Here is a 26,418-nt window from a genome sequence, read left to right as displayed (position 1 = left end):
TATGGGTGAATCTTATATTGGTTTGTATTTAAGGTCTTTCAAAAAACAATTTTAATTTTGAAGAGAATTTATGGATATGAAATAGAGTTCATGACAAAATGATACAGTTAAACTACTTTTTTTTAACAATACGAATAAATATATATTTATAATTTTTTTTTTTTTTGTTTTGTTTTGCTTTGCTTTGCAATTTCTAATCTTAAACAAGGGGGGCAGTTACATTTTTAAGTTATTTACATGAATGATTAAAAAAAAGACTCTCAAGTGGTGTTCTTTTCCTCATTATTTATTTCTGCAAGTAATTGTTGTTTCATATCCAATGGTAATGATTCAATTAGATTTTTGACCTTGCTATATTTGATTTGTTTGTTCTCAATCTCTTCAGCTTCTCGATTAATATGCTCTAGTTCATCCTCTTGAGTTTTATGATGACGATTCTCTTGTTCAGATCCATCTACTTCATCTTCTTCTTGTGTTGCTGCTGCTGCTTGTGAAGTTGCCGACTCATCTAACAACTTCGACAACTCTGAATCAGGGTTACTAAATAATTCAACAAATTTACCTGTTTCAACAACTTGACCATGTTTACCTAAAACCACAACAAATTCCGATTTGGAAATTGTTGATAATCTATGGGCAATAGAAATAATTGTCATTGACCCTTCATTTGTCAAATTTTTCAATGTTTCATTTATCAAACTTTCCGATTTGGAATCAAGAGCAGAAGTAGCTTCATCCAAAATCAAAACTTTAGGTCTTTTGATCAATGCTCTAGCAATAGCTATACGTTGTTTTTGACCTCCCGACAACGAAGCACCTCGATTGCCAATTACCGTATCATATCCATCAGGGAAATTAACAATAAAATCATGACAATTGGCTTGTTTGGATACATCAATAATATCTTGCATTGTTAACTTGTTGATCTCAGAAGAAGTCAACCCATAAACAATATTCTCTAGTATAGTCCCCGATAACAACACTGGCTCTTGTTGAACAATCCCAACAATATAACGTCTCAAATCACGTACTTGAATATCTTTTATGTTCTTACCACCAATTAAGATCTCACCCAGTTGAATATCATAAGCCCTAAGCAATAATGCAGCAACTGTTGATTTTCCTGCTCCACTGGGTGCAACTATACAAGTACTAGTGCCTCCAACAATCTCAAAATTACAATGGTTAAAGATTGTATGATTCGGACGAGTCGGATAACTGAAAGTAACATCATGAAACTGTATGTCGTCTTGAACTGAAGTATGTCTCCAAGTTGTCACTTTTTCCCCCTGTATAGCAGGAACCTTGTTTTTATAATCGATTAATGCAAATAATTTAACTCCAGCTCCAGCGCCTTTCATTAATTCCAAATATGTCGTTGTTAAACTGTATAATGCTGAATTGAAGAATTCCAGATACATAGTAAATGCCACCACATCTCCTGCTGACATTGTTCCCTTTGTCATCAAATAAACCCCCAAGGCCACACATGCCAAATAACCAGTATGATACAATGAATAAATAGATACAGAATAATTTGATTGAGCAAATGCTTCTTGTTTAGCAACTTCAACCACTCTTCTCAAACGAGTAGAATATTTTCTCAATTCCTTTTGTTCACCAGTAAATGCATTAATTAATTTTATAGAATTCAACGTTTCTTCAGACACTTTGGTCAATCCAGCAGTGGCATTCTGTAAATTGGTCGACAATTTCCTGATTTTCTCCCCATAAAATACCGAACCAATTGTTATTGGTGGTGAGATTAATAACATCATTCCAAATAACATAGGATTGATCAGATACATCATATATGAGCTTAACAACCCAAACAATAAATTTTTCAACCCATCAGGGAGATTAGATGTGATGGATCGGCTGACAATGTATGCATCACTTGATAATCTACTGATTAAATCACCTACTTTGTGTTTATCATTATCAAAGAATTCTTGGTCATGACGCAATAAATTCTTCATCACTCTAGCACGTAATCTGGCTACTAATCTTTCTCCCAATAATTTTAATACCCAAATTCTGGCCCAGAAACAAACAGCACTAACAGCCATAAACGGTATCATTACTGCAAACACAGTGGAAACTTTATATCCCCAAACAAGTAAATCCCCATCTTCATCTTTAATGTTATTGTTGAATGAATCTAATACAGATCCTACCAATTTAACGGCTGTAGTTGGGTATAAAACTGCACATAATATAAATCCAATGGCTAGTACAAATAATTTCCAATCGGGTTTCCCCAATTTAATAATTCTTCCAATGGTTAGAAGATTTTGTTTAAAAGTTTTTTTGTTTTCTTGTTTTTGAAATTGTTCTAATCTTTCTTGTTTGATTTCTTTCTTTTTCAAATTAGTTGCATCAAGATGTGCCTTGACAGAAACTTGAGAAGGTGGCAAATTGGATGAAGGGGTAGTGCTATACGTCCTGAATTGTGACAAACATACAGTTTTTAGTAGATATGATGATGATGATGTTGTTGTTGTTGTTGTCGTTGGACCCGAATGTATGGTGTTAAGTTTTGTGGTTATAAATGTGAGATTTTTGAAGTATTGTCGAGCAGGTAGCACCTTTATACTTCGACTACTAGAAAGGAATAAAAAATTCCTTATAGACGGTAATATTATCATTCAATGCTTATTAATATTCTCAGTAGATAGCGATTGGTGGTGTAAAGATTGATAAAAATCGGCATTGTAAAAACTTTTTTTTATTTTTTTTTGGGTTATTACACACACACAACACACACAAATTCACGCAGTAGTAGTAGGAGTTCTGTCTGTCGTCGGCGTGGAACGTCGGGTCCCCGCCAAGCGCCAAGGGCATAAAAAAGCCACTGCGACTATCGAAGCGTGAGTGAGTCAGATCAAAACTTTAACAATAAGAAACTTTTTCTCTACTTTTTAAGCGCGCTAAAGATTTGAGAGATCTTTTAATCATCATTGTTGGGAGGACCAATATAATTGTATTTGTGTTAAAAACATCTACTTAATAGAATATATATTCCCATTTCCCTATTTGCCTAAACTAAAAACATCTTTGATTGCTTGCCAAACATTTAGTTTGGGATCTATATTTCTGTCTATGTGAATGTTCTGTCTAGAACCAGCACTTGTGTGTGTACTACCACCACTACCACCACCAAATATATCCAAAAACCCGGTATTATTCTTCACTTCAATAGGTTTTGGTTTTATGGGATTTTCTAAAGCTTGCTTGATTGCATTTTCAATTTCCTTTTCTTTATTCAACTTAAACTTATGTCCACTAACAGAAGGACATTGAAGATTATAATTTCGTATCTCCTGATTTAACAAATTTATTTTTGTTTCAATATATTTCAAATCTGATTCATGTAATTTTTTGGACTTGCTCCACATTTCAATTAAATTCCTTCGAAATTGAGCTATATTTCTATTCAAATTTTGTTGACTTTCAATCCATGGAGGTAATACTTCTTGCTTATTTAACACTTGATTCATAAAATAATTCGAATCAGTACAATTCACTAAATGCTGCTTTTCTAAAGGTTTACCTCTAACATTTTGCATATCATCAGTTTCAAATTTTCCTGTTGTTTGATCAATCTTGGCATTAATTTTATTACTAGCTAGCATTTCTACAAAATCAACTGATGTCGAACTATGATTAATAAGCATTGATGGACCTAATAATCTTTCACGATACATTTCTCTAAACCCATCATCATCATCATCATCTTTGTTGTCGCCATCCTTATCTTTGCCTTTCTGGGGTTTATTGACTTTATAATCCAATGATATATCTCGTGCCATAGCCAATTTTTCATTATTTGTTGGATTTCTCTTTTTGTATGCAAGACTTGCTGGATCATTGATGGGTTTGGGTTTGGAATCAACGATCATTCTTAAATTAGAATCATAAACAGACTCGGTGCCACTCCATGGAATTGAATTGTAGATATCTTTTGCGTGTTTGTTATGAGCTAGTATTGGCTCACTTTTTATATATGATGCTGCTTGTTTGGTATTGGGTAGTGATGTTGACATAGTGTCGTATTTCGATAAGATTTGATTTAGTGATTCATCACTACGTTTCATAGTTTCGATTGTAGTTGCAGATTGAGAAGATATCTTTTCTTCCAATATTTGCTTCATTCTATCAACTATCGCTGAAGTTGATTCCTGTTCCGGTGTAGATTCAACATTCTGTAATTTCTTATTCGAATAATGTCTTGTATGTACAGTTCTCCATAAATGTCTGGAGAACTTCTTTCGTATTAGCGGTTTTAACATTAAAATAGGGTTCTTTCAAAAAGAGGACATGGTGATAATATCGAGCTCAAGGTTTTCCTATCTACCAAATCAACTATAAAAAAAAAAAGAGGTGCGGATTAAAAAAGTAGCATACTTCCAACTATCCATGCAAGCAATAACTACGTACAGCAATACTGCAAATTATTATTTACAGTTACAATTAATGCTTTCTAATTAGATTATCAAATACAGGTATACATCTAAATATGCTGTGGCAACCATCCTCCTGTCAACCCTAACCTGGCCTGTTCCTCACCATACGCTCTACAGAATTCAGTTGAGTAAGCAACAACACACTTCATTTGAACCAGGTCAGTGTCCAATTCGTTGTCTTGTTTCTGATTTGTAATAAGATCCTGAATAACTGTTTTTAACCCATGTATATCCATAAGAATGTTGTCTTCATCAGCAGCAGATAATGTCATAGTCAAAACATCTCGCTCAATTCCATCAATTGTAGCCACTTCCCAATTAGAAATACCATTGGGAATCAAAACACTTGGGTCTTTTTTGGCACATTGGATATCCGGAGTTTTCCAACCAGGAACAGGAATATTGAACGATATATATGACGATAAATAAGCTACCTTAAATGTTCCCTTGTCGGTCTTTTGCAATACTACCATATTCGGACGATACATAGCTTTCCCACAACCGCATTTATCAATATGTGCTCTCAAAAACCCAATCCATAACCGTTTGTTGTCTATAGTTGTTGGAATCAATTCTGTGCCTCCTCTGATTGGTCCCACTTTTTCCACTTTCTTAAGTTTACTATCCTGTTTGAACTTGCATGCACTATAATGAGTAAACCCATCGTCAGTCACTAAATTGCTAATGTCACATTTTAAAATCCTCAATTTATCCCATTGATATACAATATAAAGACTCTTGTCTTCAGGATTCCGTTCTGAAGGATCAACAAAGGGCGTCCAGTTTTTCTCAACTGCAGCTCGAGTTTGGTTGTGAATCTTTAATTCGGCCACTCTTGTGAACTTTACATTATCAAACCTATCGTCAACGAACCCATCAGTATTTGCTTTACCCAATTGGTATCTAAATGGCCAACCAACAAACATTGATCTATAAAACTCAAAATTTAGTTCAACAGAACCATCTTTCGTTTCAGTAGTTGTATGATTAGTGATTTGACGATGATATGAATTGAAAATTATCATTGGCTCTTCTATATCCAATTGGTTTTTAACCAACATAATACGTGCATCCTCGGGACCATACCATCTTCCTTTAGTTAACAGGGGGTTGAAATAAAAGGGCATGGGTAAGAATCGTGGGAACAGCAATGTTTCCAATTTGTATGCCCCAGTGGTATCTTGCATCGACACAAGGAGATCTGTATTTGTTAATTCTTGCCAATTAGTATCATATAATTGAGCATATAGTAACGATATTTGAGGATCCCCCTTTTTAGCTTTCTGAGAGTATATGACCCTACTAATCATTAAATGTACCCCATAATCCTTTAACCATACCGAGGTTCCGGCAAATTTGTAAAAATGTTTATGATACGTTTTCCATCGCAAATGAAGTGAAAGTCTATTCTGGAAAAAAGGCGCAAGCTCTTTAAATGCTGGTTCCGTATTCAATTGATGAATTAGTCGTTTGATCATTATTTCAAACAGCTCCTTGATAATTATGTTTTGGGAAATTGTTAATCGTGTTTCAGTCAATATATCCAGACAGTTTTTGGAGTTTGAAGACGAATCAAAAACCTGTATATTGTGAGTAGCTAAAGTTTGATTCAATTGACTAAACGCTATAGATGACGAGTTACCAATGTATTGGACAAAGGGGTTTGTTGTGTTGGTGGTATTTAAAACTTGCTGCAAAGCCGCCTGGTCTAAGTCCAAGTCTAAATTTTTGGGATAGATAATAGTGGTACTGTTACCACCAATATCGGTGTGTTGTTTTTCAATGGTGGTATACTTTCGAGTGGTATCATTATATGGATCAACGTATTGGAATCGTATTGATGTATCGAATGGGTTATTTGATATGAAGTAGAAGGGATAGCCCAATATGAAAAGAAGAACTATCGCGCAGATACCAAGTCTTGCAAATTGTGAGGATTTTATTGCTTTTGCTGTCACAACATATTGCTTAATACTTGGTTTATAGTTACCCATGATCTTACCATAGATGAGTGTAGTTGATACCAAAGCAAATTCCAATGAATATACTTAATAAAAAAAAAAAAAAAGGCAGCTGGAAGAAAAAAGTATAAAGTCAAATTATTTATCAAAATACGCGAACAAGTAAACCTTTGAAAATTTTTTCTATTTAAGCCAAGGCTTGGCAATCCATTTATATATATAATGTATATCAAAACTACTCCTTCGTGTTTATATGGTTAACGGAGGTTTTCTTTGTGAATTGATTTTATTGAGACAAGAAAACAATGCACAGAGTAAGTGGGCAAATTAGGGCTGAGTCAGCTGCAAATAATTGGCAAATATGAAAGAAAAAGCACCAACAATAGACTACAGAGTATCACAACACTGACTGTTAAGATTGTATGACACGGGTGTTTAGAATATGTTCCTAGTAAAGGTTAGAGAATTAAAAATACTAGTGGTTAAGCAATAGAATACACACATAGAGATGTATACATACACTCACCCCACTACCACTCCAGTTTACACATTTATTTATAGTTAGACCCGCAATGTAATTGGTAGCAGAAAGGCGCAGTAAAAAAATATTATATTCCTCGTAAACTATTTTTAGAGAAGTTTGTGCTTTCTTTTTATAGTCATTAAATTGAAGATTGATCTAAGGGAAGTATCAGTGTCTAAGTGTTTAATGGTAATCTCTCTTTCCACTCGAGAAGTTTAATCTAAATATAGTTTGAAATGGATAATGCTCTTATAAAGCATTGTTTTGTTAAAACACACAAAACACGTACATCGGCAATACTTTCTATTCTTCTAAGCCAACAATTGTTATTATTATTGGAAATTTGTACACCGTCTCAGGCGTGATGTCGAGATGCTGTTAATCTATGTGTTCATTCTCTAGTCACCACCATACTGTGTTATTATAATTATGACTCGTCGAATTAGAATCAAATAAAACAACTTAAGGTCAAGAGTAATATATCTATGTGACTAAGTTACATAAGCAATACGTCAAGTCATTATATGACTTACTCTAAAAACCTCCCAAACATTTAGTATTTAGCATTTTCTGAAATTCACTGAATATCAAGAGTACAAGATGTTACAACCCTTTCCTATCTTAAATATTGATTAACTTATCTATAACACGATATATCTATAAACAATGACAATTACTAATTAGCATATTTCGATCTTGCTCTCAACTTTGGTCCATTCAAGTAAAACAAAACTGGAATAGCAATCATAAGAAGGGTGATAAAACCCAACACGGAACTACCCCAGGCAACAGGATATTCGGGAGTAGCTAAATTATCAAATAATGGAGCACCAAATAATGGGAAAACTGAGGCAATGACAGATCTGAACAAATCATTAGAAGCAAAAACTGAAGCAATATAATGAGGTTTGAATGAAGCACCCATAAAGTTGAATAATGTTTGGAAGATTAAAAATGCTCCAGAAGCGGTAATAGCAGCACCAAACAACGGACCTACCCAATGAGTGGTTCTATTTGCTGACCAACCAAAAATGAAAAGACCAGATGTTAACAAGATACCACCAACAATGGCAATCGGAATAAACACTTCAGGGAAAACTTGTTCTTCGCGTAATATTGGTTTTGTGAATTTCTGTCTAATAACTGGAATATAAATAAAGGCAGCAATGACAATACCAATAACAATGGACATATATGTGGTACCCAATTCAACAAGAGTGAAATGTTTAACTCCAATGAAATAAATTGGGAACACTTCAAAGAACAAGTAAAGAATACTGTATACCATGGCAATATAAATATTAATCAAAAGAACAACTGGTTCCATGACTGTAATTTCTAAAGGTCTCCATAATGTATCAATGATCAATTCATGACTTGTCATTTTGCTATTTTCAATTTCTCCTTCACTGGTAATTCTGTTATTACCAGTGATTGCTCTCAATCTTTTAGCCTTACGATATAATAATGTTTTGCTAAATGTTTCTGGTAAAGTGAAACACAACATAACAAATGAAAACCCAGAAATAATACACATGAACCAAAAAGTCCATCTCCAACTAGCTTTGACAGTTAAGATTGAACCAAAGAATGGACCAAAACTAGGACCACACACAGCACCCAAACTCCAAGCAGCTAATCCAACTGGTAAATTCCAGAATTTAACCACATCAGCAACACTAGCACCACCAGTGGCCAAACAAGGACTAGCGAAAAATCCACCCAAGAATCTCAATATACATAAACCAGCAATATTATTAACTAAAGCAGTTGGGATTTGTAGTATGACAAATAAAAATAATGTGACAATATAAATTGATGTTCGACCAAATATAGCATTTTCTGACATGGGACTGAAAACCAATGGACCAACACCATAACCAATAACAAACAATGTCAATGGCAAAGTAGCAACGACTCTTCCAATACCAAAATCGTGCATTAATTCTTCAATACCCGGTGTATAAACTGCTGATCCCATATACACCGAAGTTGTCAAAAATGAAATTTGGAAAATGAAAAATGCTTTCTGTAAAGCTGGCCAATTTTGTGGATTTTCTGGATCATCATCACCATCCCAAGTGACAATTATTTTATCATCTTCATTAGTGTTGCTAACTACAGTGTTATTGGAAGACGATTGAGTGGAATTGGGTTCACCTTCATTATCTATTTCTTCTTTTTCGAAATTTATACTTGTATCATCACCAAGAGTTGGCTTGTAATCTGCTAAATACTTCTCTGGGACAATATAATCTTTAGCTTCTTCTGGATGTGCAAAGTATTTATGCTTGGACAAATGGTAGACAACTCTACCAACAAAACTATCTCTTAAAAATCTGTAATGCATTGTGTGAAATTGTGTTTCTTTGGTTGAGATATGTAAGTATATGTATTGCTATTTGGCAAATTGTAAATTAGAATGTAGAATGTTAAGGAGGAAAAGAAAAAAATTAGAACAACTCTTTCAATGAAGGGAGGGTATTCCATCCCTTAAATAATTTTTCAAAACTATTCTTTCATGATTGATTCTTGCTATTATTAATCATAAGAGTATCGATTTCGCGATAGAAGTTTATGGAAAATAAGCGCTGGAGAATAAATTTCCGAAAACAAAATCTAAGGTTGTGCCATTCTCGGTATTTTTCCTAATGTGGATTTACCGTGATAATTAATTGGTAGCAACACCAAATAATGTTACACAAACACAGAATAAAACCTTAAAATGTTAGCCACGGAAAAATGCCTAAGGAAGGGAAAACGGCATTCGGCTGATGATGATGATGACGAAGGAGAGATTTTGATTTATAATGGGGCATAATTAAACGAGCAAAAACTCGGTAAATTTCCTAAAATGAAAAATCAAGTAACAAAAACAATAACTTTATTTACCAATCCCACGTCAATAATTACCAGCAAAGTCTCCTCAAGGGGTTAGTCCTACTTTATAGATGCTTTCTTCTTGAACTTGGCATAGTGACAGCATTACAAGGCTACACCAGAAGGTTGCAAGAAATGTGTGACTACAATACTTTTAAACAAATCATATTTCAACCACACGAATCTGGTAAATTTACTTTTACTCTTGTGATGAGTCATTATTATCACAGTTTGATGGATTACACACAGGGGATGTAAAAACACTTCTCCTTGCTTACAAATTGGAAATATGTTTTTTTTTTTTTTTTTTTTTAGTGCAAGCAATTGATTTGCGCAATTCTAACACGTTTTGATGAAACCACAATAGTCTTTAAACTTATTCATCGCCACTTTACCTATCTTGTAAGTCTAGATTATTGTTCTTTTATATGCCTCAATTATACGGATTTAAGTAAGTTTAAGATTCCTAGCTCATATTATTTCCATTTTTTTAGATTATTTGTAATCATTGATGGCATATATAGAAGAAAAAAAAAAAAGATGTGTCATTTAAAGTGCTAGAGTGTCATCAATGGTTTTAACCTTCACGGAGACTGTTCCTGCAGAACTGCGTTATCTTAACCTCATGCTAGTCATGTTTCCGTTTTCTATTAAAAATGCAAATATAGATAGCAATAATACAAATCGTACAAATTTGTTAACTCTCTTGATCTTGATAATGTTTAGCAAGCCGAGGATTCCGTAATTTACTCAAGCTACTACTCATTACTTTAAAGAAATCGTTATCAACACCAGCACTAGATTCTAACCCATTATAAAACTCTGTAGGTTTAGCAACTTCATATAACAAAGAACCCACTGATTCATTACGGCCCTTATTATAAGAATCTATATTAGCTTGAGAAGTATGCGACGGAACAAGACTGAGTAATGGAATAGTTTGTTCAACGGGAATTTCTGCAGAGTTTATTGATGTGGTTGATGCGGCTGATGAAGTACGTGATATCTTAGCCATTCCATGCACTGCTGTAGGTGGGAGTATTGGTGATGGATAATCCGTAATATCTTCTTCTTCTTCCGTTTCCGTTTCCGGTTCCCCTTCACGATTCAGTGCCCTGTCCTGGTCGTGCCCATTACTATTGCTACCACGTTCACTATTAAAACTTGATCGACGAAGAGAAGAAATTGATTCAGTACTCACGTTGTTGCCATGAATCTCATCATTATTCTCATTGTGAATTTCAATCTGTGGGACAGGACTATCAACGGGAATATTGTCGTCAATTTTAGTTGTAGGTTCAACCAATTCAGTTGGGGTAACAAGACTGGAACTTCCAGAACCATTCAATTGTTGTATCAATAAATCTCTAACAGGAGTGTTACTAGCAATAGCAGTAGAAGGGAAACTATTAGTGGTAACGCTAGGTCTAGTTGAAGAAGTGGTTCCACTCTCACTAGGTTCATCTATTCTCAATGGAGATAAACTTAATGAACGACTGTTGTCACTAGTAACAGATAAATCTCTTCCATAACCATTAGAACCGCGTCTACCTTCTGGGTCACATTCTTCATATGCAGGTGGTGGAATCGAAGAAGGCGGTGGTACGTCAGCATCGAAAGGAGGTGGGTTGACTGATGGTTTCCGAATTAAATGGATTGGTCGTTGCACTGGCAGCAGAATTACTGGTGATGAAAACGTATCAGGATGTGGTAATGCCTGTGGTGAATTTATAGCACTAATAGCATTCTCCTTTGGTTGGTACAAATTAGCTTCTAAATGCATATCGGCTTCTCTCTCAACGGCTCCAGCACTTTCAAGACCAGAAGAAATATGATGAAACTCTATTGGCGTCAGTGAGCGTCCGTTTTCGTTTTCTCGAGACAAACTACTGCTACGTGATTGACTATTTCCATTATTGTTACTATTGAACATACCCAAAATTTGGTTGCTAACACTTCCATTTCGGGGTCTTTCTGTATGTTCCACGGGTGTAACCCCAGGTGAAAGAGGTGGGAGCTCGTTATGACTGTGAACTAATGACATGCTAGGAATCAAATCATCGTAAGCAGGTAATAATGTATTGTTGTGTGAACACAAATGACTCAATACATGTAATGGGGAATCGATGCTGATTTCGTAATGTTTTCTCTTCTCAGGGTTCTCTGGATCCTGTTTACTAATACGCAAGCAAATTTTAATCCAATGATGAGCCTGGATATTCTCATATGATGTATCAGGATGAAGACGACTATTTGTTCTTGCGTTTAATTCCGTGGGCACAAACAATTGAAATTCTAGTTCTTTCGGTAAAATGTCGTCATCAAAATCGTTTAAACTATCAGTTGATGATTCATCTTCTGGGTTTTTGGATGAAAGTAACGATCTCCCCTTCTTGGCCTTGTGTTCTAATAACAAATATTTCTTAGAAGGTTCCATCCGGTGTACTTTTTTATTGGAACAATAATATTCCAAATTTTCTGTCAAATATACTCTGATTCTGTGTAGAGCTACTTTACCCCAAAGTGGAACAAATCTAAAGGCCAAGGGTAAATACAGATCCAACACAACAGACTTGGCACCTATCACAATATCATATCGAAGTTGGTCTTCCCAATCTCTGGTAATGACGATAGACTCATTCTCTTCCAAACTTGATTCAGCAAGGGTTCTAATTATATTAATTGGTAATCTGCCTGCTAAATTGGTTTTAAAAGCACCAGGTCGATTGATACTTACTTCCAAATAATATGATGTACTCCCAAATGTGGCATTACATGATTCAGGAATGGATGCTGGCAATGGGTGTTCAAAGTTGTAAATGTAATCACCAGGGGAAAAATGAATAATGTTTGAATGGCTATCACCTGGACTAGGAGAAGACGTTGTTGGAATCAAATCAATAAATGAACTTGTCTTCCCTACTTCTGCCATTGAGGAAATGGAAGATGATTTTCCTCTTCGAATAAAACTTGGTGATAAATTTCGGGTGAAAAAGTTAGCTGCATTGTTACTTGATTGTTCCTCGCGGTGTGATTTTCGAGTAGGAGAAAGAGTGGATGATGGACTTGTTGCCAGGTGTCCCAATGCAGGCGGAGGTGGAGTACTTGATCTTACTGATGAAAAGTCATCTTCAAAACTAGCATTAATACCACCCTGATGAGTGGTTCCATCTTTTTCAATGAAATAATCTGCTCCATTGTGAGGCAATTTGTCATTAATGTTTCCTTGTACAAATGGCCAAGTATGAGTGATAATCTCGTTTATTTCATTATACTGGTTCTTTTTAGGTGGTATACCTTCAGGCCAATCTGTTCTTTGAATTCCTTTAAATGTTAAACTTATTGATTTGATTTTAGTTGGTTTTAATACCTTTACAACCAAAGACCCTCGTAATATTGTTGGTGGTCTTGATAAATATATATGTTCTTCAAACCCTTGGACAAATAGATTCTGTTCGGAAGGAACAATGTATACCGCTAATGACGAAGTTGAGACAGTGGGTTTCTCGGGTAAAGTGGGAGTTAACACCGCCAGTGACAAGGATGAAGATTTATTTAGATGGTTTTTAGAAGTGGGAGTGGATGTGGTAGTTCCTTTGTCATTATTGGAGTTAGTTGGTGTGCTATGATGGTTTGTTAGTTGCTGCGGCGCAAATAGTGGTGAATTGGGTATATTCATTGGATGGACAAGGGATTATTGGACGTTGTGGTGTTTACTGCTAATGAGTCAGAATCATAAAAAGTCGATTAGTCTTTCTTCCAACAAGTAAATATATGTATATATGTAGAAGTTGGAAGGAAATGAATAGTAAATGTTTGGAAAACGTTTGAAACAAAAGAAATTCTTAGAAAACTTTGTTAATAAGAAATAGAATTTAAATGAAAATCGAAGGTGGAGGAGAACGATCTTTTTTTTTTTTCTTCTTTCTTCTTATTATTATTATTATTATTCTAGTTAGATACGAATATAATTGATAGGGAGTAATAATTTTCTGCTAAACCAAAAAAAAAAAAAAAGTGAATATTTGTGGATAATAGTCCAAACTAAACAACAATAATATTACCTATAGGGGTTATTTATTATTATTATAAATTATTGTAGAGGAATTATTTTCATCGGAAAAAAAAAGGGAGAACAATACGACAATATTAAAAGCAATCAGTACTTCTATTTCCTACGACATTTATGTTTAACTTCTGTTTCGTTTATAGTCTCATGATTTATATGACTGTTTATGAACTTATGATGAACTTTTTGCGAAATGAGATGAGCAGATAGATGTTGAAATAAAATGCATGTAATTGAAGGTTCTTCAATATGCAAGAATATACCTCGGATGAGACATTCGGTATAATGGGTAATCTCCGATCCAAATAATATTATACAGTTTTTTGAATCTTAAATGAGATGCGCTGGCGACATAACGCACACGACCTGTTGATATTATAAAAAACCTGAATTATAATATATGACGGGCCCCTTTATTTTAAATCTTGCAACGTTGTAACTTACTCGTGGTTGACTAGTTTTGTAGTAGTGCTGGCAGATCTAAATATAAAAGAGACAACATCAACAACAGAGAATATATTAAACTCTAAAGTATGGCAAGAACACACAAAATGGTACCATAATTGCATCGAGCTGGGATTTTCTTGTGATACGACTTTTTTTCGCCTTTTCGGAATTGTTTTATTTTTTAAGCCAGTTTCTTTCTTCTATCCCGGTTAATCCACATCCACCACCAGCACCAATCTGGATCCCTTCCAAGCCTCTTTGATCATTATGTTCTCAACATATGCTCCAGTTTTTTTTCCGTTGTTTCAAGTCTGGAGTGTTGCTCAGGTTGTGTATGAGCTGATTTTGTTTCTATTATCTGTTGTATTGTTTTTGATCTAGTATATGTCACACAGAGAATTGTGTAACCCCCCCCCCCATTCTTTGAAAAAAGTAGACGTCCTTAAGTATGACCGTTGAAAAATCTTTCACGCTTTGTGGCGGTGTCTTCGTGGAAGTGAGAGTGTTGTTTATTCATGACTTGGTTGTTAATTGAGTTGGCTCTTTTATTGAAAGAGTGTACGTGCAATTACCAGATAATTGTGAACTGTATCAAACTTATTGTAAAAGCCCTCTCCAGTGATTTATGAGGTCATGGAAAAAATAGAAATGGTCTATTCTCATATATTAACAGAGTGGTTTGAAAAGTAGTTTGTATAAATTCACAAATTCTGACTACATACTGAACTATTCTTGGGGATATCATTTTATTTGTTCTTTTTTGAAATACCGGAAACCATACATGCCAGCTTGATAAAGGACACGGAGCTCCTAATATCCTCCATAGCGGAGTATGTCTTTTGAGGTTGTTACATAGTGGCTACAATGCAAGAACAGTAATGTGAAATGACTGCAATCTTTTTATCCACTAACCCAACTGGTTGGTTGTTTTGTTTTTCTGGTACTCTCACAAAATGAACTCAATTTTTTTTTTTTTTTTTTTTTTTTCACTTCGGGCCATCACAACATCATTATCGTCTACCAACCCTACAAACGATGAGGTTCCTTTTGGTACCGGCCAGATGCCGTATATCAATCATTCCAAAATTGGCATTCCCCAGAATATCATTTTACAAGAATTATTCATTCACACCCGAGACTACTCTAAATCGTAGAGGTGACATAGAAACACCTAATCCGAGACTCAAAATCTTGGATAATTTTGATCCTGAAAACAAACCAAATGAAACGTCTGCTGTTTATACGAGATTTGGCTGGTTTTACATCCCCACAGAATTCTATTTAGATGGGAAAATTGGTGTTGAAATACAAAATTCGTTGGATGACAACGGTGTGACTTCCCAAACACCCAAGTCTGAAATTCAAAGATTGATTTTGGAATGGTGTAGAGACCAACCTTATGAGACAAAGAAGAAGTATACGAGAAAAAGAGCTTCAAAAAAGGAAGCTCCTGAAGTGATATTGGACAGATTGTTTAACGATGCTAAAAATGGGTCCGTGGGGGAACACAAGCATGAACCAACTGTGGAAGGTTTACCATATGAAATTGAAAAAGCTATGCTTAAAGTTACATCTAGAAGTGTATTTGCCAAATTTGATGAAAGTACAGGCAAATATGAAATTAAAGGAGCCATAACTCAAGGTGCTGCATACCAATACTACCTATCGAAAGAATGGAATCACTTCAGGGATCTGTATATAACTATAAAAAAAACTAGAGAAGCATTAGGAAAGGCTTGGAAGAATAAAACACCAGAGGAGAGGGAAGCAATGAGACTAGAATTTTTGGAGATGTTGAAAAATGGGAAAGATCTAGTTGCTGGGAAAATTGTCCCATTAGAATTAAGATTGACTAAAACTGTTTTCAATGATGGATATAGACTTAGAGTTCGTTCTGACTATACTAAATATCTTCTGAGACTCAAAAATATTCCAATTAGTAGGGAAAGCTAATAATCACTTTCGAGTGTTTATATTTGAGGCTTTTTGTTGAGTCTTGTTTTCTAGAAAACATAGGACATTGTTGTACGTTCTTGTAGATATGATTATATACATATATATATGATAAATTGATTGCTTTTTGTAAATATTGTTCTATATTATGATTACTCGTTCATCCAACTATCCAAATACACTAGATCTGATTCATCTTGAAGATCTTGGATAGTGGATTTGTATTGAAAAACACTGAAATCGGATTGATTTTGTTGTAAATAATTAAGACAATCATCAGAAACAGCATTTTTCAAATCTTGATAATTGTTTTGTAGAATTGTGTTACCTTTATCTATTATACTTTGCCAAGTGGCTTTAAAAATCCCACTATTTTCTTGATTCCCACCAACTTCTTCTATTCTGTCGTCATAGATTAGCACGTCACATAATGATCTAATATCATTAATACCCAACTCAACACTAGTGATATTACTATTGTTTATAAACTCAACAAGTTGATCCAAATTTACTCCTGGATGATGGTTATGGTATGTTGTTTGAAGTGGGTTACTATCTTCAGTATCGGCATTTTCATCCTTTATATACATGGTTTTACCAACAATAAATCTCCAACACACTTCTAATAATGTCTCTATAAATTCCGTGTCCAATTCTGAATCAGTAAACCATGGACCACCAGTAACATCAATACTAGGTTGCAAATTATACAACATATAAATTTTTCTTGTTGGATGCTTCACCGATTTTATACTTTTAATGTATCGATTATTTTCCAAATTTTTCAAACATTTCTGGACAATATGTTGATGTAAATTGGTTTTGGCTTTGATGGTTTTAGTCCAAATCCCTTCACGACCGGAAGCTTCAATATAAGAATAAATCATGGCTTCATCATCAGACATTGATGACACTTTTTTAGCTTCTTCTTCAGCTACAGTTTGGAATTTTAATTGATCTCCCATTTTACTGATTTTGACATATTTCCCATTGACTAATTCTTGTAAATATTCCATCAATTCAGACCCCTTTTTGATGTCAAATAATGTTTGTAATTCATCTTGATCAAAGAGTTTGGAGTTTGGGTACTCCCGCATCTTTGTATAAAGATGACGCGCCTTATCTGATACTAATACTCCACTCATGATTATTGGTTAAAAGTATGGTTTGGATATAGTGGTGATTCAGTTTTTTTATTTTTCTTTTTTTTTTTCAAGTAAAGATGATCTTTACAGAAATATTTTTTTGAAGACATCGTGAGGATTTATCTAAACAACAACCGAGAAATATTACAATGCCACTCTTGCATCTTACAGTTATAAGTGCTTCTACCAACTAATAATGAATATTGAAGATGATGATGATGATGACTTGTTGAGTGAATTAAACCATGAATTGAAAAATACACAAGCAAGTAAAGTTAGTTTCAAAAGGAAATCTTTCAACAAGCCACAAAAAATCCAACGAAATAAACTACTGTTTAATATTGATGAAGAGGAGGAACATGATGGAGACGAGGATATAAAAGAGTTAAAAGGAGTGACTACACAAATAAAGAGCAAAGGATCTTCTTTACTTCGATTTAATCCACGAGCCAAATTTACAAAGGAAAAGTCATCAGAACCAGAACAATCAATTAAAAAACCAATCAATTTATCAAGATATCAAATTGATTCCACTACAACCACATCTACCCCTGTTATTAATGACAACGATACGATACTATTTGAGTTGGATGAAGATGATCCTGAAAACAATCCGGTGATTACAAATATAGATGATCTCAAAGATGAAGATAGTGAAGAGTTTGTCAAGCTAAAGTCAAAACTAACCACCTCATCACAACAACTTCGACAATCCCAAGTCTTGTCTTCTGTCAGTGAAGATACATCAAAACGATATGTACCAATAGAAACCAATCGTGATCCAGAGTCTCTGAAATTGACAGCTCGACAATATGCCAATGCTTTAGTAAATGAATATAAAGATGATAAGAATTATGATGATGGAACGGAACGACAAAACCAAGAAGATCAAGAACAACTTTTAAATGATATTAATGATGGTGATATAGAGTTAAACGATGAAGATATGGGGACATTAAATATGGGTAAACGTAGTAATTTTGATGACAATAAGTTCAATTTTGAAATACATAGTGATGATGCTGATCAAGAGGAAAGCGATGGACAACAACATAGTGAGAATGAGAGCTATGACGATGGCAATATAGAATTTAGTATACCCACTATTGAAGAGCAAATCATAAGAATCAATGGATTAATCAAACAGTTTGAAGTGACGAAATCAGAAAAACAAAAATTAATCCAAAACCTTAAGATTGAACAAAATGAATTATCAGAAACAAAACTGGAAGTACTAGAGAAATTGAATAATTTAGTTATTTAGAGTAATGGAATGTATACGATAAGTTGTAAACAGAATTGTTTCTCCTTTGTTGAGGTTTCCAAACACCTGATGATTCGGTTTACTACTATGCAGGGTAAACAGTTGTTTTCTTTTATTTAATTGGTCAAAAGAAAGAAAGAAAAAAAAAAGTTTTTGTCCTTTATATTGTTTACCGCGGTTAACGTTGAGTCATTACCGAATTAGGATGAAAAATTTTCTAACTTGGGTTTATCCCCCAAAAAATTTTCAAGGGTATAAATACAAACGCTAGTCTTCTACCCTTATTTTTTATTGGATCTTTCTTTCTTTCTTTCTTTTCTTTTTTTTGAAATTTCAACTAAGTTTATATCTTTGTTTTCATATTATGATGTCTTCAGTTAGAACTATTACTACAACTAGATTATTATCCACTACTCCAATCAAAGCAGCAGCAACTTCGCAAACACCACGTCATTTGATCAATATAGCTCAATTGACCAATGATGAATTTTCTTCATTGATAAATAAAGCTTATCAATTCAAGCAATTGGTCAAATCAGACAAACCATCAATTGAAAATCATCAAAAATTGTTGGGTAAATTAGTTGCTTTATTATTCACAAAGAGATCCACCAGAACCAGAATAAGTACTGAAGGAGCTGCATCATTTTTTGGAGCTCAACCAATGTTTTTAGGTAAAGATGATATTCAATTAGGCGTCAATGAATCAATGTATGATACCACAAAAGTTATCAGTTCAATGACATCGTGTATTTTTGCTCGTGTCAATAAACATCAAGACATTTTAGATTTATGTCAACATAGTTCAGTTCCAATTGTTAATTCATTGTGTGACAAGTATCATCCCTTGCAGGCCATAGCTGATTTATTGACCATAAAGGAACAATTTGGTGATAATTTAAAGGGGTTAAAATTAACATGGATTGGTGATGCTAATAATGTCATTAATGATTTATCTATTGCTTGTTTGAAATTAGGTATAAATGTATCGATTTCAATACCTAAAAATATCACATTTGATCAGGATGTGGTTGAAATAGCTGAAAAATTAGCTAAAGAACAAAATTTGAGTTTTGAAATTGTTAATGATCCTATAGTTGCTTTGAATAATGCAAATATTGTGGTCACTGACACTTGGATCTCTATGGGTGAAGAAGAACAAAAATTGGCTAAATTAAAACAATTTGAAGGTTATCAAATTACTCAAGAAATGTGTAAATTAGGTAAAGTCAATTCGAATTGGAAGTTTATGCATTGTTTACCTAGACATTCTGAAGAAGTTGCTGATGATGTGTTTTATAGTGACAATTCAGTAGTTTTTGAAGAAGCAGAAAATAGATTATATGCTGCTATGGCTGTGATTGATGGATTTGTCATCAATAAAGGTGATTTATTGAAATAAAGAGGGTAATACCTGGGTAGTTTAATGAAAATATATATTTATGTAACTAATAAAAAGAATAATAGTTTCCTTGTATGCGCTAAAATGTAGCGTGGAGTGGTGGTGGTTATCCGCTAAATGGAACAGATTGGGTCAAATGCCGCTTAACACTTTCCCGAAATTATTTCCTTGTACACGAATCACAAATTTAGTGTATTTCTCCACAGTTGAAAAAGGAAAACTGTGGTTGGCAATAATTCATATAAATTTGATCAATTTTCCTTTTCCTCTATTCCTATTTTTCAAGATTATTTTCATATATTATTCAACTCAAAATGTCAACACCAACTACTGTCATTGTTTCTGGAGCCACAGGTTTCATTGCCCAACACGTTGTGAAACAATTATTAGCCAAGAACTATCAAGTCATTGGTACTGTTAGATCAACAACCAAAGGTGATCATTTATTGAAATTATTTAACAATCCTCAAAACTTATCTTATGAAATTGTTGAAGATGTTGGAACCAAAGGTGCCTTTGATAAAGTTTTACAAAAGCATGGTGAGGCAAAAGTTTTCTTACATTTAGCTTCTCCATTTCATTTTAATGTAACTGATGTTGAAAAAGAATTGTTGTTACCTGCTGTTGATGGTACTAAGAATGTATTACAAGCTATTTATAATTTTGGCAAAAATATTGAAAAAGTGGTCATTACTTCATCTTATGCAGCCATTAGTACCGCATCAAAGGAAGCTGATAAAAACGCAGTTATTACAGAAAAAGATTGGAATGAAATCAGTTGGCAAGATTCCTTGCTTAACCCAGTTAATGGATATCGTGGATCGAAGAAATTTGCTGAAAAAGCTGCATGGGATTTTGTAAAATCCAATGATAATGTTAAATTTTCTTTGTCGACAATTAATCCATCATTTGTATTTGGACCACAATCATTTAGTTCAGAAATTAAACAAAGTTTGAATACTTCAAGTGAGATCATTAATTCTATTTTGAAATTGAAACCAAATGATCCTATTCCTGGGTCAAAAGGAGGTTGGGTTGATGTAAGAGATGTGGCTAAAGCTCATATCATTGCATTTGAAAATGAAGATGCTAAAAATCAAAGAATATTATTGAATTCAGGTAGATTTACATCCCAATCCCTTGTTGATATTATCAATGATAAATTTCCGGATTTAAAAGGGAAAATACCAGTTGGTGAGCCAGGTTCAGACAAAGAAATTATTGCTGAAAGTTTGGCTACTATTGATGACACCAAATCTCGTGAATTATTAGGATTTAAATATTACAACCTTGAACAATCAGTGTATGATACGGTTGAACAGATTGTAAATGCTCATAAGTTATGATGAGAGTATGGTAGGTGAAAATAGTAGTGCCCCGATTGCAACAGGAGTGGCCCAAGCTACGATCTGTAAAATAAAAATAGTATGGTGTGTGTAGGGAGGGGGGACATATGTGTATCAAATTGTATAACAAAATTTCATCCGAAATTGCAGCAAAAAAATGCACAAAATGTAAACAATAAGGATTGAGTTATCAATGCAAAATAATTAATAATGGAAAGAAGGAGGAAATGTTGACATAATCCACATTCGAGAAATATGTAACTGTAAACAAATACCAACAAATGGGAATTGACACTTATTGTTGTAATCATAAAATGTCAATACATCATATGTAGAGTAAAAAGAGTATACCAGATTTCATTTGTTTGTAAATACTAGCGTGATTCACTTTAACAAAGTGTATAGAGCTGTAGGGGGGAAATGCTGTCTGCTAAATGTTTAGTCTAATTTATAAGAATTGGCTAAACATTGAAATGCAATAAACGTAATTTAACAAATTTGTAATTAGTCTAAATCTAAATCAAAATATATATCTAAGGGGGGGGGGGGGGTGTTTTCTTGGCAGATGGAACTTGTTTACCTATTCAATAATATACGAAATATATTAATCGCGTCTTGTTGGAGCTATTGGAATTGTTTACAATTCAAGATTTAACAAACGTGTGATCAAAGCCAAACTTTTGTAAACAACAACAACAACAACAACAACAACAACAAGTGATAGTAATAATCATGAAAGAATTGCAATCGATAGAGAGTATAATCAAGAGTGAAGAGGGGGGAAGTAAGACAACAGGAACAGCCGAACTGTTTTGAATTATGTCCCAAAATAGATTGTCTTTTATTTCATATCGTATATAACAAACAGTTCAACAAAATTGATAAACAATGCAAAAAAAATCTCTCATTGTAAACACTATTTACAATGAGAGACTAGTAATGATATGCAACTTATTTAGATTTAGTTTATTTTGTAAAGTACTTGGTGTATTGCATTTATGTTTCTTGCATTTTACATTATCTGCTCATATTGTTTTATAAACTAGTGGTGGTAACAACGAGATAACACGATTGTGATAATATTTGGTTAAACGGTTGATATGATATGTCTGATAATATTATGAACTGTTTGCAATTCAGTAGTACTGATTTACATGGATAGTAGATGAAATTATAATCTGTGGAGCAAATCTTCAGCCATTTCTAAATGAAGCTTCCCCAAGGAAAATCAGAAATAAGACTTTTTGATATATATTATGGCTAAACAATATTCTCATTTTTGTCTCTTTTTGATGCATAAGACGCAAACCAATCCACTAAACACCCGGTTTGTCAATATTTCACAAAATTGGCCATTCTGAAATAGTTGCAATTCTTAGCGAAGGGGAGAATCTATTCAGCACCAGAAGAGAAGTAAACAAAAAGATATGTTTTGTTTACTATTCAAGAAAGAGGTTTGCCAACTAGGTATTGAATTAGTACTAGTGGGATACTTTTCCATCAAATGTTTACAAATTGTGATAATCATATATTGTGTTGATGGACCGAAAGAATATTCCTTTTATATCAGATTCATTGTTTTTTTTTTTTGGTTTTTTGGTTTCTTTTTCCAGAATCTCTGTGTTTGTCTTCTTTCAACATCACTTGATTTAAATAGAATTGGGAAATCTCAAACAGTGCATCAACAGCTTGTTGGAAACAATCTCTATTGTTCATATGAAATTTTTTTTTCTGTTTTGTGTGGTTTAATTTGCAATTGTTTTTGTTCGATCATGCTTGACGTGAGATAGTTTATCTAGCCACAACAACAAGAAGAAAATTACTTTGGTCTAGCGAACTCCCGAAAGGAGATTAAGTAAAAAAAAAAAAACCTAGATTATGGTGGTGGTGGTGGTAGGCAGTGCAAACAATCAAAATCTTGAAACTTTTGTTGAGAAAAAAGAAACCACACAATGTTTAAACATGATGTATAATGGATTATTGTACTTCTTTTTAACAATAGAATTTACTCATCTAGCAAGAGATGGATTTCTTTAGATTCAATGGAAAGAAATCTTCATTCTTACATATATATATATATATGTATATTTGCTAGTAATCAGTCATATCATCTCTGTACGTAGTTGTATTTTGTATTTCTTTCAATAACCTTTTAATCCAACTTTATACCTTTCTTTTTAATACTTGATTGAAAAACATCATGACAAAGTCATATATGCCATTATTGCGGCCACCTAGACAATTTAAAAGGGTTTATTTTATTTTGATTCCCTTGATTTTTGCCGTAATAGTACTACATGTTTTCTTTAATGGGTTTAGTAAAATATCTGATTATCTGCCAACTTTTATCACTAATAGAATTTTGAAGCAAAAACAACAACATAAACAAACAGGAGAAAAGTCATCCAATGTTATCTCCTCATATTACCCATCATTAGCCATTTATCCCAAAAATTTCGATAATAGAGTAGAATATGTCAATGAACCAGAAAATTCTAAATGGATACAATATTTTGGTGATTCAAAGACTGTATTGTCAAATTATATCACTAATCAAACTTATACCAATCATACTTTTGGATTATATTCTTCATCTACTACTAAAGTTGCTGGTCTGTGTAAAGATATTTTATATGAACGGTCATTTGAAATCACCAAATATCGTACCTTACATGACGATTTATATATATTGACAACAACATTATTAAACCAATTAGAAAATGATCCAGCATTCCAAGATTTATCACCATTTTTCAAAGATAGATTACCACATATTATCATGAGAGGTGAATTACATAAACATATTTATAAATTCGCTGGTACTTCAGTATGGTTAGAACAACATGGAGTTCATTTGATGCTTAGTCGAGTGATTTACTCTCAAAAAGGTAGAAAAAATGATCCTCAACTTTCATTATTATATGCTCAAGTTTATGATGAAAATTGGAATGAATTAAATGATATTGAATTGATTGTCCCTGTGATTAATCATAAAGGTGAACGAGTTTATGATGCTGTTAGATATCCTCAATTTGTGGCTATTCCATTTTATCATAATTCTGAATATACTAAAAGTAGATGGTATGGACCAGAAGATATTAGATTGATATTAACGAAGAATAAATTTGGTGACGATGAACCAGTGATAATTTTCAATTCATATCATCGTCAAATTAAAGATATGAGTACTGAAGATGATACTAATGTTCATACTAAATTTGAATTTTATCGTTCCATGTTTGTTGGTTGGTTGTTTCAATATCAATTAGGGAAATTAAATACTGATGGGATTCAAGATTCAAAATTTAATAATGTAACTTTTAATAAAGTTAAAGAATTAAGAATTGAAGGTAAAGAAAGAACTTTAGTTGAGAAAAATTGGACTCCGTTTATAGATACTGATGAAAGAAATCAAGTATCTTATTATGGGACTCAAAATCTTGGTGATAATTATGTATATATTGTTTATCAATGGAATCATTTGAAAATTTTGAAATGTGAATTGGATAATTTTATTGATAGTTCACATTCTACATGTACTATGATTTTCAAAGATGTTGAAACTACTCAAGAAGTTGGTCCTGTACGTGGTGGAACAGAATTATGGCCAATAAAGATTGACAACAACAATAATGATAAAATAGATGAATTGCCATCAAATAAACATGAACCTAAACAAAGACAATTATGGATTGGATTTTTACGTGCTCATGTCAAAGATTGTGGTTGTGGTGGATCAATGTATAGACCCAATTTCTTAATTTTGGAGAAAATGAATTCGAAATTTAAATTAACCTATTTGTCAGGATCGATTAATTTTAATGTCACGGTCTATGGATGGTTGGATTATGATGTTGTTTGTGCTGGTCATGAAGCCAATGCCTTGATTCCAAATGGTATTTCAATGTTTGATCAAGATGAAGATTATTTAACTTTGACTATGAGTGTTGCTGATCAAGATAATACTTTGGTTCATATTCATGGTGTGAAAAATGTAATTAATCTGTTGGATCATGATTGGGATGGTATTTTGAAAGAGAATAAACAGATTGAATGTGTGGTTAAAAATGCTACTGATTATTGTAAAGCTTATGGTGAGGAACATTATAAATTAGGTGACTCTGAAGCAGCCATAAAAGAAGTGAAGAAAAAGGCCAAAGAAGAGGCTGCTAGGAAAAAAGCTGAAAAAGAGAAAGCTCGGAAAGAAAAGGAAGAGAAAGAAAAGGAGGAGAAAGAAAAAGCTGAACAAGAGAAGGCCAATAAGGAAAAGGAAGAGAAAGAAAAGGCTGATAAGGAAATGGCTGACAAAGAGCTAGCTGAACAAGAAGAAGAAGAAGAAGGAAACAAGGACGAAGGTGATAAAGAAAAAAATGATGAATCTGAAGAAATAAACGATGATGAAGATCTAGAGAATCCCGATGAAGCTGAAGCTGAAGATGCTGAAGATGCTGAAGAAGCTGAAGAAGAAGAAGAAGAAGAAGAAGAAGAAGAAGAAGGTATTGATGTGTAAAATATGATATAAAAAAGTAGATTAATTTTGAAATAAACAAATCCTTTCTATGAGATTCATGTTGTAAAGCGTTCCTCAATTGTAAATAAATACGATTCTTGATAATTATGGGTTGGTTCAAGAGGTCGTCAATACTATCCTTATTCTAAGTATCAAGTTTCCTAAATAAACTGTGCTGTAACCCCCCCTATTTGGGGATTTCATGATTATTTTTATTATACGTGAAACTCATTAATTATATATCACCATGAATAATGTAATAGATAATATTCAACCCTTTGAAACGATTGAAAAGATGATGCTTCACATATTTTAATAAACAAATAATAAACCAACAGTATAATCACCCCCTTTACAACATATGTATAATATAATTTAAATTATATTATATTATCTGTCTCCTAAACTTAACTCAATAGCAATGGTTGTTAAGTTAAAGCTTCCCAGAGTTC

At 33.4% G+C, this 26,418-nt stretch overlaps 11 protein-coding genes and 1 pseudogene across 11 annotated transcripts, besides 1 other annotated feature; 5 read left to right on the top strand and 7 right to left on the bottom strand. All coding sequences in view use genetic code 12, as the record gives it.

Moving 5' to 3' along the window:
• Window positions 1–260: 260 nt before the first annotated feature.
• Window positions 261–2,648, bottom strand: CD36_63920 (ATP-dependent permease, mitochondrial precursor, putative; the record flags this gene model as incomplete). Its single annotated transcript, XM_002421061.1, has 1 exon — window positions 261–2,648. The coding sequence occupies one exon, from the start codon at window positions 2,646–2,648 to the stop codon at window positions 261–263; it is 2,388 nt and encodes a 795-aa protein (XP_002421106.1).
• A 384-nt stretch (window positions 2,649–3,032) lies between these two features.
• On the bottom strand, window positions 3,033–4,292 carry CD36_63910 (conserved hypothetical protein; the record flags this gene model as incomplete). The annotated part of the gene is made up of 1 exon (XM_002421060.1): window positions 3,033–4,292. The coding sequence occupies one exon, from the start codon at window positions 4,290–4,292 to the stop codon at window positions 3,033–3,035; it is 1,260 nt and encodes a 419-aa protein (XP_002421105.1).
• Window positions 4,293–4,513: 221 nt separating this feature from the next.
• Window positions 4,514–6,460, bottom strand: CD36_63900 (conserved hypothetical protein; the record flags this gene model as incomplete). The annotated part of the gene is made up of 1 exon (XM_002421059.1): window positions 4,514–6,460. The coding sequence occupies one exon, from the start codon at window positions 6,458–6,460 to the stop codon at window positions 4,514–4,516; it is 1,947 nt and encodes a 648-aa protein (XP_002421104.1).
• A 1,166-nt stretch (window positions 6,461–7,626) lies between these two features.
• On the bottom strand, window positions 7,627–9,300 carry MDR1 (multidrug transporter; the record flags this gene model as incomplete). The annotated part of the gene is made up of 1 exon (XM_002421058.1): window positions 7,627–9,300. One exon carries the CDS (start codon window positions 9,298–9,300, stop codon window positions 7,627–7,629), a length of 1,674 nt encoding a protein of 557 aa, XP_002421103.1.
• Window positions 9,301–10,527: 1,227 nt separating this feature from the next.
• CD36_63870 (arrestin-like protein, putative) lies at window positions 10,528–13,509 on the bottom strand (the record flags this gene model as incomplete). The annotated part of the gene is made up of 1 exon (XM_002421057.1): window positions 10,528–13,509. One exon carries the CDS (start codon window positions 13,507–13,509, stop codon window positions 10,528–10,530), a length of 2,982 nt encoding a protein of 993 aa, XP_002421102.1.
• Window positions 13,510–14,034: 525 nt separating this feature from the next.
• CD36_63865 lies at window positions 14,035–14,341 on the bottom strand (annotated as a pseudogene).
• Window positions 14,035–14,341: a sequence feature.
• A 1,040-nt stretch (window positions 14,342–15,381) lies between these two features.
• CD36_63860 (conserved hypothetical protein) lies at window positions 15,382–16,299 on the top strand (the record flags this gene model as incomplete). Its single annotated transcript, XM_002421056.1, has 1 exon — window positions 15,382–16,299. The coding sequence occupies one exon, from the start codon at window positions 15,382–15,384 to the stop codon at window positions 16,297–16,299; it is 918 nt and encodes a 305-aa protein (XP_002421101.1).
• A 152-nt stretch (window positions 16,300–16,451) lies between these two features.
• On the bottom strand, window positions 16,452–17,444 carry CD36_63850 (DNA-directed RNA polymerase III subunit, putative; the record flags this gene model as incomplete). Its single annotated transcript, XM_002421055.1, has 1 exon — window positions 16,452–17,444. One exon carries the CDS (start codon window positions 17,442–17,444, stop codon window positions 16,452–16,454), a length of 993 nt encoding a protein of 330 aa, XP_002421100.1.
• A 196-nt stretch (window positions 17,445–17,640) lies between these two features.
• On the top strand, window positions 17,641–18,708 carry CD36_63840 (putative uncharacterized protein; the record flags this gene model as incomplete). Its single annotated transcript, XM_002421054.1, has 1 exon — window positions 17,641–18,708. One exon carries the CDS (start codon window positions 17,641–17,643, stop codon window positions 18,706–18,708), a length of 1,068 nt encoding a protein of 355 aa, XP_002421099.1.
• A 364-nt stretch (window positions 18,709–19,072) lies between these two features.
• CD36_63830 (carbamoylphosphate:L-ornithine carbamoyltransferase, putative) lies at window positions 19,073–20,110 on the top strand (the record flags this gene model as incomplete). The annotated part of the gene is made up of 1 exon (XM_002421053.1): window positions 19,073–20,110. One exon carries the CDS (start codon window positions 19,073–19,075, stop codon window positions 20,108–20,110), a length of 1,038 nt encoding a protein of 345 aa, XP_002421098.1.
• A 314-nt stretch (window positions 20,111–20,424) lies between these two features.
• Window positions 20,425–21,456, top strand: CD36_63800 (NADPH-dependent methylglyoxal reductase, putative; the record flags this gene model as incomplete). The annotated part of the gene is made up of 1 exon (XM_002421052.1): window positions 20,425–21,456. One exon carries the CDS (start codon window positions 20,425–20,427, stop codon window positions 21,454–21,456), a length of 1,032 nt encoding a protein of 343 aa, XP_002421097.1.
• A 2,200-nt stretch (window positions 21,457–23,656) lies between these two features.
• Window positions 23,657–25,966, top strand: CD36_63780 (conserved hypothetical protein; the record flags this gene model as incomplete). The annotated part of the gene is made up of 1 exon (XM_002421051.1): window positions 23,657–25,966. The coding sequence occupies one exon, from the start codon at window positions 23,657–23,659 to the stop codon at window positions 25,964–25,966; it is 2,310 nt and encodes a 769-aa protein (XP_002421096.1).
• Between the last annotated feature and the right edge of the window lie 452 nt (window positions 25,967–26,418).

The sequence above is a fragment of the Candida dubliniensis genome, chromosome 6, assembly GCF_000026945.1.
Source record: "Candida dubliniensis CD36 chromosome 6, complete sequence".
NCBI classification, from domain to species: Eukaryota; Fungi; Ascomycota; class Pichiomycetes; order Serinales; family Debaryomycetaceae; genus Candida; species Candida dubliniensis.
Note: the sequence above shows the minus strand (reverse complement) of the source record. Positions and strands in the feature narration are given on the sequence as shown.